A 14,067-nucleotide genomic window follows, 5' to 3' on the forward strand; every position below is an offset into this window, starting at 1 on the left:
TCAGTTTGGGGCTGAGGCAGCAGCAAGCCCAGGAGCAGGAATGCACAGTCACACTCCCAAGCTGTGATGCACATCAGTGTGCCTGCACAGAGCTGGATCCAACTGCAGTCAGGGAGAGGCAGCAGGCATGGGAGAGGAGGCGTTAGGTTTTTTCCCATCCCCAGCATCTTAAGCTAGGTAATTATATTTCAAAACTGTGTTTTTAAACCCAAAATTAATTAATTGAAAGTAGGGACATAGGGTAACTAAGGTAGCATGATTTATTGACACGAGCTGCTAATATATGCAGTAGGTAATTACATATATTTAATCCTATAGTAAGTGCAAGCTGGATCTTTAGTATTCATTAATACAGTGCATGACATAAGATCATAATGGTTTTGTACCTGCCTAGAGTTGCATACTAATCATTAGAAAACTCTCCCACAAGCAATTTGCTGCTACACAAGGCCTTGGAACTAAAATATCCCAATTAACTTTTGAACCAGTCTTGGCACAATGTGTAAAGAAACTCAGAGAAGGAAGGAAGACAATTCACAGCAGACCAGGGCACCACCCAGCTGAAAAATGCCCAATTAATGATAAATCATTAATTAATAATAAATCAGAAATAAGGACAAAAGGTTTCTTTTGCAGCCCCTTTTAAATTATATGTACTTAACACCTTCCCAGGTGTCTTTTTCATGCTTTATCATCTGAGGGGAACGAGACAGTAACAATAGTATGAAACTTTTTTTTTTGTTCCCTTACATTTTACATTGCTTTCTTTCTGTTAAGATACCAAATTGTTTGTGCTGTATTAATAAAGTCCTTTTAAAATCCATGCCTTGCAAATATTCTCAGACTGATCAAACTGATAGGTCCTTTTGTGTACACGTGCATCACAGTACAATTTTAGCTACGAAATCACATCTCCTGTTTACATATTCTACTATCTTAGATTTGTTACTTTAATGCCCTTTGGAGGTAGGGAGCTTTTAATTAAAAATTATTCAACTTAAAACTGAAAGGCCACTGGGATTACCAGATTTCTCAGAGAATCCAGCCTTTTGGGGAGTAGAGATGAACACCTTGGAAAAGATGAGTTCAGATGAAGCATCTCCAGGTCTAGGATGGTAACACCCAGCAGATTCCCCGGTGGCTGGCCAGCAGGATGTGCTGCAGGGAGTGTGTCTGTCCTCAGGAACCTCCCAAAGTGCTCTCCTGCATGGCAGGATGCTGCTGGAAACCACTCCTTGCACAAGCACAGAAAATTAAAAGGCAGCTGTGCAGTGCCCAGATTTTCAGAGTTTATGGCAAGTTTCTTGCCCGAGTGGTTCCTTGACCTTTTATTAAGACCTCAGTTAAAATTAAAAAAAAAAAAAAAAAAAAAATTAAAAAAAATTGAACTATTGAACTGGGCTACAAATGCTGATGCCTTGGCTTCATAGCAACACAAAAACACAAATAGCCCAGATAAGTGATAGGTATGAAGAGTACACTAATTTTCTTTCCTTTTTTTTTTTTTGTCAATGATTGGTGGTTTTCAGTATAATTTTGGAAATCCATAGTTAAACTCTTCTAGGTAGGTAGTAAAAGTTGCATGCATTTCTTGATTGCTTTGATGCATTATCATTATAAAGCAACATCCACATTTACTTAACCTTTATGGAAGTGCCAGTTTAAGTGCAGCTGTTGCAGTACTGTCACTCGGACAGATAAGTCACACATTTCACAGAGTCCTGTGCAACATTTACCACAAAGCAGAAAAGAGTGGCTTGTATGAAAATAATGCCTAGATTTAAGGCTTTTAGTCATGAATTCTGCACATCCTTTGTTCCATTTGCTCTTATAGACACTTTTTCACGTAGCATTTACTAGGCTTCCCACGTGAAATTTGCTCTTTAATACTTGCTAATAAATAAGTATATAATTACCCTGATTCCTGTAGTTGAGTGAACTTTCTGGAACAACAACAAAAAATACATGTACATTGCACAACATGAATGAGCATCCATAAACACGCTACTCTGAGATTTGATTTATGGCAATACAAAAGTGAGCACGTACACTTGGGAGTATCCCAGACACGATGGTGGAAACAGCGAGTGGGAGGGAAGAGAGAGGACAGTGTATAACTGGTGATTGAATGATCATGGTCAGATGGTCAAGGGGATAAAAACGAAGAGACCCTCCAATGTAGACACCAGAGCGAAAGCAATGTGCATGTGGTGATGCTGTGATTTCAGACAGGTCACCGATGATGTCCCAGCCCCTTGGGGTCAGGCAGTGCCCAGCCAGCTCCGCACAGAGGTAAAAAATACAGAAATAGGTTCCTTCTTTAGCTTCCCTCCTCGTCTGATTTTATCCTGGGAGAGAACTTCTTGGCTATTTCACAGTTTATTTGTGCAGTTTGTCCTTTGTTGTGGTCTGTGTTGTCTGCATTTCTGTGCATGCATAGGAGACACACACAGACAAACACCTTCGCCTGAAGGTGAAGTTAACCAGCTTTTTTGGCTGATTTGTTGATTTGATTCTGAAATCACTTACTGAAGGGCCTCTACTCCTTTCACCCTTGAAAGGAGTATTGTTAAGCTTAATGTCGCTGAAGTCATTGGTGAGACAACACTTGCAAAGTTCACATTGTAATAAAAGAGAAAGTCCCTATAAACACCACATCCAAGATATGCTTCGTGTTTATGCTGGGAAGGGTTAAAGACAAAACCTCTGAAGAGCCTACATTTGGGTTTAACAGTGCTGACTAGAGGTAATTGTTACACAATATTCCTGGTTGGTGAAACTCAGTTTCCAGTAGCTTAATGTTGCTTTGGTGATGGAGAACAAGTTGCCATCCGCAGCTGCATGGAAGTCTTACTGGCACACACTGTTTGACATTTCTCTATTAAGACAGGATGCAGTGGTCCTATTTTTTCCCAATCTGACGATTTTTAAAAAAGAAAAACATCTCAAAATGGCCATCAGCAGCATGACGTCTATTTGTTTTCACATGGAGGTGGGCGGGGTGTTTTTTAGTCCCAGTCCTTCTTGGCTAGATGACAGTGTAGCACCTACCACCCTGCTACAAGTGGGATGCTACCCACCTCCGCTCCTTCATGTGAAATATCGACACTGTGTGGAGTCAATGTAGCAGTAAGAAGTGCATCGCAATTTTCCATAAGACCTAAAATAAAAGAGAATATCTCAGTTTCAAAATATGCTACAGTTCACATTATATGGTTTCTGGATGTAACTATCTGTAGGAGTGAAGAACATCAGAATATGTCATATGCAGCAAAATATGGGAACCAGAATAGGAGGGTAGTTTCTATCAGTGCTCCACTGTGTTCTCCTTTGTCAGCAAAATAGTCCAGGAGTCCAAGGGAAACAGTAAGTGAAGACTTAACTTCCAGTAATATCAATTAAAAAAATAAAATCTCCATTGGTAGCAGGACTTGAGCATTACGTGGGGGTGGATGAAGAAGGCCTCAGTGCCCATGGGAACTGTGTAATGAAATATCTGAGGCTCTGAGATAAGTGTTTTTCCAGTTACTCCCAATAGCTTCAGCAGGTGTTATTGTGCCTGTCCTTTAACTTATTTTTCATGTACTTGAGATAATGAGAGTGACACATTCCCACATTTGAAATAATAATTAAAAAAAAAAAAAAAAAAAAAAAAAGGTAAATGGAGGGGTCCTTGCCAGAGGTTTTTGTCTTTCTACTGACTTAAACTGAACTGCAGTGACTATCCACAGACGACCTGACCAGAGACCTTAATAAGCATCTTAATGAGCTTTTATTGCTGACATATGTCTAAGTGAACAACCCATCCACAAAGCCAAGATGTGGACTAAGCAGCCTTAAAACTTGGATAACCCACGTTCTCAGACCAATCTACAGAGAAGATGTGTGAATACGGAGGAGAGGTCTGTGGGCTGGAAAGAGTAGAAAATGGAAAAATCAGTTGCAGCAAAGTTCTTGGAGAAAAGGTTGTTTTGGGATGAAACTCCCATGTGAGTGCCATGCTCACATACTTAGCCCACTTTACTCATGATTCACAGCTTTTTCTTTAGCTTGGCAGATAATTTTCAGACTACACACAGAAAAAATAAAGAACCTCAGTTGCTCTTCACAACTCGACTATATGCAAAGTGAAATTTATAACATTTTCTCAAGTTTTTGTGGTGCTACCTTTTGCACTAAACTTCAGACTTTTAGAAGGGAAGGTTTTCACAGTACAAAACAGCTCCATTCCGTCTGAAAATGATATCTCTGTAAAATGTTTCAGGTTTGCATGTCTACTAGTCTGGATCTTAGTAATGTCTTACAGCAGGAGTGCTCCAACAATTATAGTGGAAAGATTAGCACAGCACTTGATTTACAAAGACATCCTGTGGTTTCTTATTCCTGTCAATTAGCACATCATTGTTCCCTGAATGATGAGGGCTCTGTGCATAATTTAATTTGCAAATTAATTGTTTCCTGTTAGCCAGTAACAATACCTGACAGTTAAACAGAGGTACTGGTGTTGGAGGAAAAACGCTGACCAGAGGAAGCCGCTTAAACAAAGGCAGAGAAGGCAAGTCAACAATAAGCAGATGTTTTAAACGAAGGGCATTGCTAAGCAGATGGATGGCTTTGCATCTGCCGGCAGTGAATTTCCTGCTCTTTGGAAAAGTTGACAGATGCCCAGTGGATTCAGAAGCAAAGATACCCCTAGAGTACTAAAAAACAAGAAGGGCAGTGGGAGGTCGGTTGGAGCATGTGAGTTTGGGTCTTTTTTTAATTTCAGTGTGATTATCTCCTCCTCATGGTTTTCCTATTCTTAGTATGTTATCAGTGGTTGTAAATGCAATGATGATGTTACCAAATGAGGAAATCTTGGCAAGAAATGGGCATACACATGTCTATGTGATCTTTGTTCATTTGGTACTGTAAGAGGCATATGCTTATTACAGAGAAATGAGATTTAGCCCTTAAAGTCAATGATATGCAGAAATAATTTGATAGACTCTTTCTTCTCCCCCTGCCTGCAGTGGTTCCAGTAGAACAAGGTTTAAGTGGGTGATACTACTCTGTTTTAAAGCTAACAAAGAGAAAACACAGAAAACACACACACGCAAAAAAACAAACAAAAAAAAACCCCAACCAACCAGGAAAAACGCCAAACCAAAGCTAAGACCCTCTTGTACATACCCAGGGAGATACGTTCGACATGTCAAATATCCAAAATCCTTCCCATCACAGTCTTCAACCCCCTCATGCCTGTAGCCATCTCCGCAGTAAGCACGGCGACATCCTAGCGAAAAAGGAAGAAAGAAGACCCTTCAAGGCTCTTCACACGAAAAAGAAACAGGTAAAGTAAGTGGAACTAGATTTTTAAGAGTTAAGTATAAAAAAAGTCCTGTAAGGACTGTCTTAGGAGGAGCAATATTCTTCACTACAAAAGAATGAGGGTTTTTTATCTTAATTTCAATGAGCAGGGAAAGAGTGAATAAATACTAAAAATAATTACTTCAGAATCACTAATTACAACAGCATGTATTCTAAAAATTATTATTGCCATAGATGATTACTATCAAAACAAGTTAAGAGAAACATCAAATACAGTTAACATAAATGATCGGGGAGGGGGGGGCGGGGTTGGGGGGAGGGTGTCCCAATCTAAAAAAAGCACTCTGAGGTCACAAAGTGTTTTGCAAATCCCATCCTAGGCCTTTCCCCAATATTGCACAATATCTATGAATGTCTACCGTGAGTTCCTACCGTGAACAAAATTATGCAGACCTATTGCCTATCTATCCAAAAAAAAAAAAAAAAGGTATATAATGATCACCAAAAATTTGGTTTTCCCTCTGTTGACTCCTACTGACTTGAACATGAGTGAGACTTGTGACATTTTTTCATGGTGACTGACATGTAGGCTGCAGTAATTTGTGGGAATTTTTTGCCATTTTAGCAATAGGACTTTGCTTTTGATGTCTTCAGCATATTGAGAATGACTTATAACTTGAACAAACTCATTTAGTTAAAATGGCTTTGATATCTTCTGGGAAAATCCATTGCTATTAAGCAAAGGATTAAAAAGACACTCAGGAATAGGGAATTCATGAGAATTAAAGTGGGTTATTTACAAATAGAAATGATTAATTATTTGCACCAAGGATGTGTTTGGTAGAAATTAATGCTTCTAAGACCAACGAGCCTATTTTACATTTAAATGCATTTAACATTTGGTTAGCCTTTTTCTTTTGGTTCAGTCCCAAGAGAAGAATGATGACAGTGTTCTCATTTCCCAGTGACTTAATGATTACTCTTTGGGTCTCATCAGTATCAGAAATCCATATATTGCAAGGCCTCAATTGCCCAGTGAATACCACAGAGAACAAGATGTGCCCTCAGACACACAGTGTACAATTTTGCAGGCACTAGAACTAATGAACACTATTTTCCCACATGGTTGTTCCCCATGGTTGACTGCATATTCTAATTTAATCATTTTCTCATATCTGGAGACTGGAGAGATCCTGCTCTCTCTCTCTTTCTCTCTCTCTCTCTCTGTATTACTCTGCAGTCAGGCAAACTTAAAGGGGCTTTTATTTATATGTCTCCCTCTGCCTGTTGCGACTGAACTGCATTTGAAATCTCATTCCTGTTGTCACCAAGAAGCTGGCTGGGATTCTTGAGTTACATGGGGAAGGGTGGCGATGGACAGATGGATGGAGAAACTCACATAGAGCATGGCCGCATATACCCCATTTTCAAAGTCAGGGTAAAAAATGGAGGGATATATAAACAAAAAATTGCATCTTTCGGTGTTGGCTGGTATTGTTCTGACAAGTGAAGAAGCATCCCTTTGCTAGAATCAGGACCAAACCTGCTGTGCGGGGAAGGTGTAGTGCTGTGCTCTGGGGAAGGAATCAAACCATAAAAGTAACTGTGGGGGAGAAGTGAAGCTTGCCACAGCTGCTTGAATGTTTATATGCTCTTTGCTATCCAAACCCAGTAAGACTGAAGGAAGATTGAGTAGACATGAATTAAATGTTGTATGAACCTAATGGTGAAGGTAGCGGGCTAAACATGTTCCCTATGCAAGTGAATAACAAAATTCAAAGTGGTGTTTCTGGACCCAGGATCTAGTTTACTGTAAGAAACAGCCAGCTGCAGTGTCTATCCCAAGGACTGTGGTGCACTGCAAAGGTATGCTACATCTTTTAGACAGAGAGCTGGCAGCCCCTGGGGAAAGTGCGTATGCAAACCAGCATGAGAAGTACCTGCTGCCACCTCTGTCTTGTGCTGGTTTGTCCCATCTACGTGCATGAAAGACCTCAGTTTTCACACTGTGGCCACTGTGCCTCCCTTTCCCTGTGCCTGCGCTTGATTCACAAACCACACAAGCTCTCTTGAGTGAAACACTTGTGTGATTTACACAGCACCCTGCAGGAACAACTAATGCACCTTCCCTGGTAGAAAGAAGCCCCTCTTGATGCCCTGTAACTTACTTATACAGTCATCGGTCACAACTGCATTGCCATCGTCGCACTCTTCCCCGTCCTGTACGATCCCATCTCCGCAGGTACCACTGTCCTCAAAGCGGTAATCCACAGGATACAAAGGGGTGAGCTGACCAAACAAACACACAGTGGTTACTTAACCAGACCGGCAGCAGCCTGGCTAGCAAGCAGAGTTGAAGGGCTATGGGAGGCAGATCCCAGGACTGGGTTTTGCTAATTGATGGTTCACGGGGTTTATAAAGAATCTAATGCAAAGTCCAGTGGATACAGGAAAGATCTTGCTGCTGATTTCAGTGGGACTTAGTTTAGCTCCTTGAAGCAATAAGGAAATACGTGAGTTTGGTTTGCATGGTTTGTGTTCTTTACACCCTAGAGAATTTTGCTTTATTTTGTATTAAATAAAAAATGGTCTTTACTACCTTAATTCCCCAAACTCTGCCCCAGTTTGTTCACCAGTGGAACCTGGTTCACAGGGAGGTCAGCAAAACCTGCAAGAGTGCTGAGTTAATGCCTCAGTATTTAAGACTCCTGTGAACAAAATTCACAGAATTATGTACATTTGTGGAACTGCTGAAAAATGAGCTTTTTCTCCATTTCTTTAATTGATTTTTTATGACACCGTAAGTACAGAAGTATGTTCTGCATTTCAAAATGAAATATACACTCACGAGTTTTCTGAGACCATATTTTCACCTGGACTGGGAGCCATCCAAAGGTATCCTTGAAATACAAAGATCTCTGATCTCTTCTAAAAGCTAAGGCATTTTCAGTGTTTAACCGGTCCAATTCTTCTTGATTATTCACCACAAAAATCTGGGGCAAAGAAAAAGAGGTGGTTGGTAACCCTCTCAAGAAGTTTTTTTGATTGTCACAGAACTGAGTTTTGCCAACTGGCATACATATCTGCAAATAGGTAAATAATTACACAGAAAAATGGTTTGGTTGTCTTCAGAAACAGGATGGTGTGAGAACTTACATCCATGAATTTCCAGACCACAAGAGGCTCCTGGTTAGAAGAGATCCAAGTTTCCAAAGGAGAATGGTCTTCTCTGAGCACCTAGCTATGGCCCCAATTTCAAAATGCATATCCACAGATAAGGATCATTCAAACATCTGTGCACAGTCATTGCTGAGAACTGTCAGGTGCTCAAATGGTTTGATGCTGGAACAATTGCAAAATCCATATGGGCACAAGCTCTTTTTGTGGGTTTATCTACATCTTTTAAAGACATGCTCACTACAAATTAAATAATGAATGGCTCAAGGCAACCTTCACTTATCTTTTGCTATTTTGCTTAGATTTAATTGGCATTAAAATGCATGTTTCTTTATTTGCATATATTTTGTTCTAGAGCCAAGTCTTCAATTAAACAGAAAAAAATTAGTTCAAAATGGAAAAATAAGGACAAGCTGCTCTCTTACTCATTTTTTAATGTCTCATGTGAAATTGGATGTAAGAGGCATTAGAAAATAGTCTCTTCCTTCAGCAGTTTAATCAATTTAATTTTTGCAAGATTCAACCAATTTTTAAATTAAGAAAAAGCAAGAGTACTTCTGAGCAAAATGGATTTAGAGTTGAGTCTGACTCCCACCAGCATAAACAGAACTGGCTCTTTTAAGAACAAATTACCCTGAAATTTTCACATAGCAGAATATTCCCATAGCTCTGGACAAAGGCCAATTTCATTAAATAAGCATTGAATAAAAATGCCTTCAGCTTGAATGACAGAAAGCAAAGAAATAGGAAGTCAGCAAAGAACTGGTTCTGTAATTGTATTCAGGAGCTCACGGCCCAGCCCCGGAGCTCCCACTTCTCTTGAAATCAATAGCAGATCTGTGCTCTCTGAAACTCTTTATTACAGTTACTGGCCTTTGCAATTGAAAAAGATTTAAAAAGCAGAATGAATTTTAGCCAGTGATGGAAAAACAGCACTGTGTTTCTCAGTCTCTGCCTTCCTCTGGCAGTGCTGGCATGGGAGGAGCTGGCGGGTGCGTGGGTGGTGGCACCGAGGATGTGCTGCTGTTGGATGCTGCTTTGGCAAACCACAGGACACAGCGGTTGGGGCACAGAACACCATCTCTGGGTCTTTTCCATGTGCAGCTGTGGAAACCCTGACTACAGTTTTCAAGTGGTACAAGACAGGCTTCAAAGCTGCTACGTGGGGATCTGAACTGAATAAACAATGGCGATGTTTAAGTTCCTGCTCTGATGTTTAAGTTCCTGCTCTGATGTTTAAGTTCCTGCTCTTTACACACGAGGAAGTAAAACAAATAGGGTGGGTAGGAAAAGAGAGAGCGCTGCTCTGCAAGTGCTCTGCTTCCAGAGCTAAGCCTCTCCTCTTTACCATCCCACAGTCCTGATAACCAAATAGCACTCAATCATCATCATGAGGGCTCATAGCAATAGCATATGGCACTTTTATTTTAGGCTTTACTATCTTTTAAGGTCTAATATGAAACTGTGCTTGATGGAGAAGGAGGGCAGTAAGACCTACAAATAATACTGTGTCTTATACCTTTTCCTATGAGTTCTCCAGGTTGTGAAGTATGACAGCTTTTTCTGCAATAGCATGCAGCGTGATGTGTTATCCACCTTTATTTCAGCACTTTTGTCACAGTTCTGTAATGCAACACTGCCAAGGGTGGGAGCAGCTTGCAAGATTTGCAATGCAGTCATGCAAAAGACTGACTTCAATGACCCAGTTTAATGGAGAGTGTTGTCAGTATGTCCCTTTCACACACTGTAACAGCTTGACAACATGACAGATGAAGATGTTAACTAAGCTAACTGCTGCTTATTGACATTCATAGACAACCAGACACTGCACAATTGGGCTGTGCTGATACACAGCAGCAAGGTAGCATCTTCATTGCTGTCTAAGTGCTTTGATTCACAGAATAATAAGGCAGGGCCTAGATGAAGGAGAATTACATAAATAGTATTTACAAAGCCCAGAGAAATCAGAAATTTCACTTTTCACCAATGCCTTGTTCTTTAAAGTATTTTGTCCATCTTGCTCATGAAAATGTTTTCACGACTAAAGGTGGAAATTAGCTACATAAAGTGTATGCCTACAGACAGGAGTTCAGAAGTCTGATTTCCATGGTTTTTGGAAACTCCTTTTGTTTCAAGGCAGAGGGTCTATACTTTGGTAGAAGGATCTATTATATATGCTCACTGCTTGACCCCAATATTTAATTCTGAAACCACCTTCTTTGTAGAAGAAGATATTAAAAAAAACCAAACCAAAACAAAAAAAAACCCACGAAAACAAAACAAACAAGAGATGCTCATTTTACTGACCAATCTGAAATTTTGATTTAATGAAATAAAAATAAAAATAATGAAATAAACCCAGCAGATTATATACGTATAGTACTAGGTGAAAGAGAGAATCCACAGGCTTGAAAGAGATTTCTAAACATGTGCTACCTTACTAATGGTTTGAAACAGATGCATTTCAGCACATGAATCATACAACTCTCAGACTAGTTATGAGACCAAAGTCTTTTGCACCAGCTGGATCTCAGAAATTTTGTATACTAGAAATCACACATTTCCCACATACAGACATCTTCCGTGTTAAATCCAAGATATTCGTGAGTACACGAGATCTTACAATAAAAGCACTTAAGGGCCGCTCACATCCCCTCCCAGAAAATCTGCTTACCGCGGGAACTTTCGGAGAGCTGTGTCCAAACACAGATTCCTCGTATGATGGGTTACTCATATGTTGTGGGTTTGTGCAGAGACATCTCCCTGGGGGTCCTGGAAGTCCTCTTTCCCCCTTTGGTCCTATTGCAAATTGCCCTAGGAAGCAAAGTACCAGGTTGTCTTGTTACGAAGTTAATACACAAAACACAAACACAGCCTTGATGGGGAAAGTACAGGTCAGGTGGATATACACAATTAACCAAGTTTTCATATATGCACATGCCCCACTGAATCCAGTGGGAACTGAGGGAAGGGATTACCAGAACCACTAATTCCCCTACTTCAGGAAAAAGATCCCAGTTGGTACTACAGTCGTATTATTTCAGATAATCTCAGCATTTTAAATTTTTCTACCAGTGTTAAAGAAGAAGAGAGAGAACATTTGCTGAGAATAAATGTCAGCCTGTTTGAAGCTACAGAAATTCAGGACAGGACGAAGACACAGATTATTCTACAGTGTCTGTGCACCAAGTTCTGTAGAGTCAGTCTCCATATACATCCACAACGCTTTGGACTTGTGTATTTGTACAGCCACTTGAGCAATGCTGTTACAGAGGTTTCCATATAGGAAAATCCATCTAGAAATACAGGAGTTCTACAGTTAAACATTAAAAAATGTTTTTTGACTTTCAAACTTTGGCAAGGATGCACTGTTCTGCAGAATTAGACTATGAGCCAATATATTCACACTGCAAGCAGTGACATCATTACATAAATGTCTTTTAGTATCAGAATTTATATTCTAGAGGAAAAAGATTAACAAGCCTGACACATAAACTTCCTGTAGGTTGAATAAAGTCTTTAAAAAGTAATCTCAAGGTCCTGGCTGCCTTCCCATCAGCATGGTGAAAATTCTGCCCTCTGAAAACTTCCAGCTAATTTACTCAAGCAAAGAGTTTTATAGTGGGAGACATGAGATATATGAAGACTCTGAAGCTGCTCCCAGCTTCATGGAATTACCATTTCCACACCACCACAAGAAGAGACATCCTGTCCACTGATGAAAGCAAGGGAAGAAAAAGGGAAAAAAGCAAAACAGAAGGGGGCATTGAACAGATTGGCTGCACTACAAGCTTGTACATTTGAAGCAGCAGTAGTTTCCAACTGGGTTTGCTTTTCTTTTCAGATACTTTAGTGTATATCTGGGCTGAAAATACACCTGAGGGTTCACTGTCACTACATGCTGTGGGTCATAGGTTGTCCTTCATGTCTGTGAGTCGTCTCACAAGGTGTCCAGGGTTCATGTGCATGCACAGCTTTAATCTGAACTATTGTCAGTTACACAGTTTTCCTCATGATTTCTACAACATGCACAACTGCAGTGAGCATAGATCTCCAGCATTTAATTAAAGAGAGTTTTTCTCCACTGGCTCTTTTTCCTCTCTGACTCCTATCCCCTTCTCTTCTCTTTCCTTCTCTCCTTAATGCCACTGTGACTTGGGTTTTATCTGTTTTCCTCTTAAGAGAGCTGCACAGGGTGAGCATGTCCTGTCTCACCAGAAATCACAATCTTTCACTGTAAACTAGGATATATGGAGAAGGAGCAGACCTTTTATCATGGAGATACCCTAGTCTCTCCAAGGTTGCCAGATGGCTTTTCATCCTCCTCATCTACCAAAGTCCCATAGGAACCACATAGGCTTTACTTTTGGGTTTATTTGAAACATCAGAAACCATAAAGTAAGCTTTAAAATAAGGTATAGACTCACTCATTATGATGGACAAAGCCTCCAGGAGAAATCCTCTCCTTGATGGAGAGGCCAATCTAGCCCTGCAGCACTTTTTGCACGTGATGTGTCAGGAGGGGCTGATGTGTCAGGGACACCCTTTAGGAAATTACTTCATCTTCTGCTTACCTAATCCTGAAGGTCCAGGAGGGCCTGGCTGGCCAACAGGACCAGGCCTTCCAGGTGGACCCATGACACCCGCAGGTCCGATGTCTCCCTTCAGCCCCTAGAAGTGAGGAGACATCCACTTATTTGCTAAAGTATTAGTAACACACAACCTCTTCCAGTCAACATTGTTTTCCCTTTCAAGACATTTGCCAGTAGAAGCATGCAGCATGAGCACCTGGGAAGAGGTGCTTTCCCCTCCTACGTGGAGACAGAAAGGCATGCCCAGGCAGGATTCCTGCTCCTAAATGTCAACAGTCACAGGGATCTGTTTTGTGAGGAGTCAGGAATCTCCCTGATCTGACTTCAACCCTCTGATAGCACTTCTTTAGGGATGCTTTTTTACCCCTGGTAGCTCTCTAGGAATCAGTGCAGCCCAGAAAGAAAGGGGAAAATCACTAGGGAATTGTCAGGCTGCCACAGTGACATTTCCCAGTCTCAGGGTGCAGTCTTTGAGAAGCACAGTAATGACTTTGAAGCCCACACTATTTTCAGAAGTACTTTAGATGCCTGGATTACTATATTTCCTTGACTTTCACTATGGGTATAGCTGTGTTAATGAATCATCATTAACATGGGCTTGACTTTAGAATGTGCAAGATAGTGTGTAGCAACACCTTACCAACAAATGGTGTCCCCCAGGTACCCTTTCAAGCAGTCAAAATACTGTAAAATTACCTGTGGGACAAGAGTTTATATGCAGGTACCATACAATAGCTAATATTCTGTAAAACCAGCCCTAATCTGCCTCATGGGAGTTTATTTGGGCAGTCATACCCTTAGGTATTTGGAAGTTTCACTGTAGAAGTGTTCAGCACCTTCCTATTTTTTACTCCTGAATTTAACACAGTGACACTTATTAAAAATAACTACACTTATCTTCTTGCTCATATACTCCCCAAGGCTTGGATTTTTCAGCTTTATATTTCAGAAATGTATCACATTGCTTAAATATCTGAGTTGATTTTTA

The 14,067-nt window shown here is 40.4% G+C and overlaps 2 protein-coding genes across 3 annotated transcripts in view; one reads left to right on the forward strand and one right to left on the reverse strand.

Annotated features, from left to right (window-relative positions):
• The window catches only part of PLEKHA8 (pleckstrin homology domain containing A8), a 48,731-nt gene extending 39,982 nt beyond the window's left edge, over positions 1-8,749 (forward strand). The window contains exon 14 of the mRNA XM_027880071.1: positions 8,449-8,749. Coding sequence (XP_027735872.1) covers positions 8,449-8,742 — 294 coding nt within the window. The 3' untranslated portion in view covers positions 8,743-8,749. The remainder of the gene's footprint in view (positions 1-8,448) is intronic.
• The window catches only part of COLQ (collagen like tail subunit of asymmetric acetylcholinesterase), a 42,600-nt gene continuing 29,739 nt past the window's right edge, over positions 1,207-14,067 (reverse strand). For both annotated transcript variants that reach the window (XM_027880079.1, XM_027880077.1), the window contains exons 12-17: positions 13,062-13,158; positions 11,162-11,301; positions 8,184-8,303; positions 7,479-7,599; positions 5,173-5,275; positions 1,207-3,160 (exon numbers count right to left, since the gene is read on the reverse strand). In XM_027880079.1, coding sequence (XP_027735880.1) covers positions 3,091-3,160; positions 5,173-5,275; positions 7,479-7,599; positions 8,184-8,303; positions 11,162-11,301; positions 13,062-13,158 — 651 coding nt within the window. In that variant the 3' untranslated portion in view covers positions 1,207-3,090. The remainder of the gene's footprint in view (positions 3,161-5,172; positions 5,276-7,478; positions 7,600-8,183; positions 8,304-11,161; positions 11,302-13,061; positions 13,159-14,067) is intronic.

This window comes from Empidonax traillii, unplaced genomic scaffold, assembly GCF_003031625.1.
Source record: "Empidonax traillii isolate 1590-97213 ecotype Southwest subspecies unplaced genomic scaffold, ASM303162v1 scaffold64:size1360303, whole genome shotgun sequence".
NCBI lineage: Eukaryota > Metazoa > Chordata > Aves > Passeriformes > Tyrannidae > Empidonax > Empidonax traillii.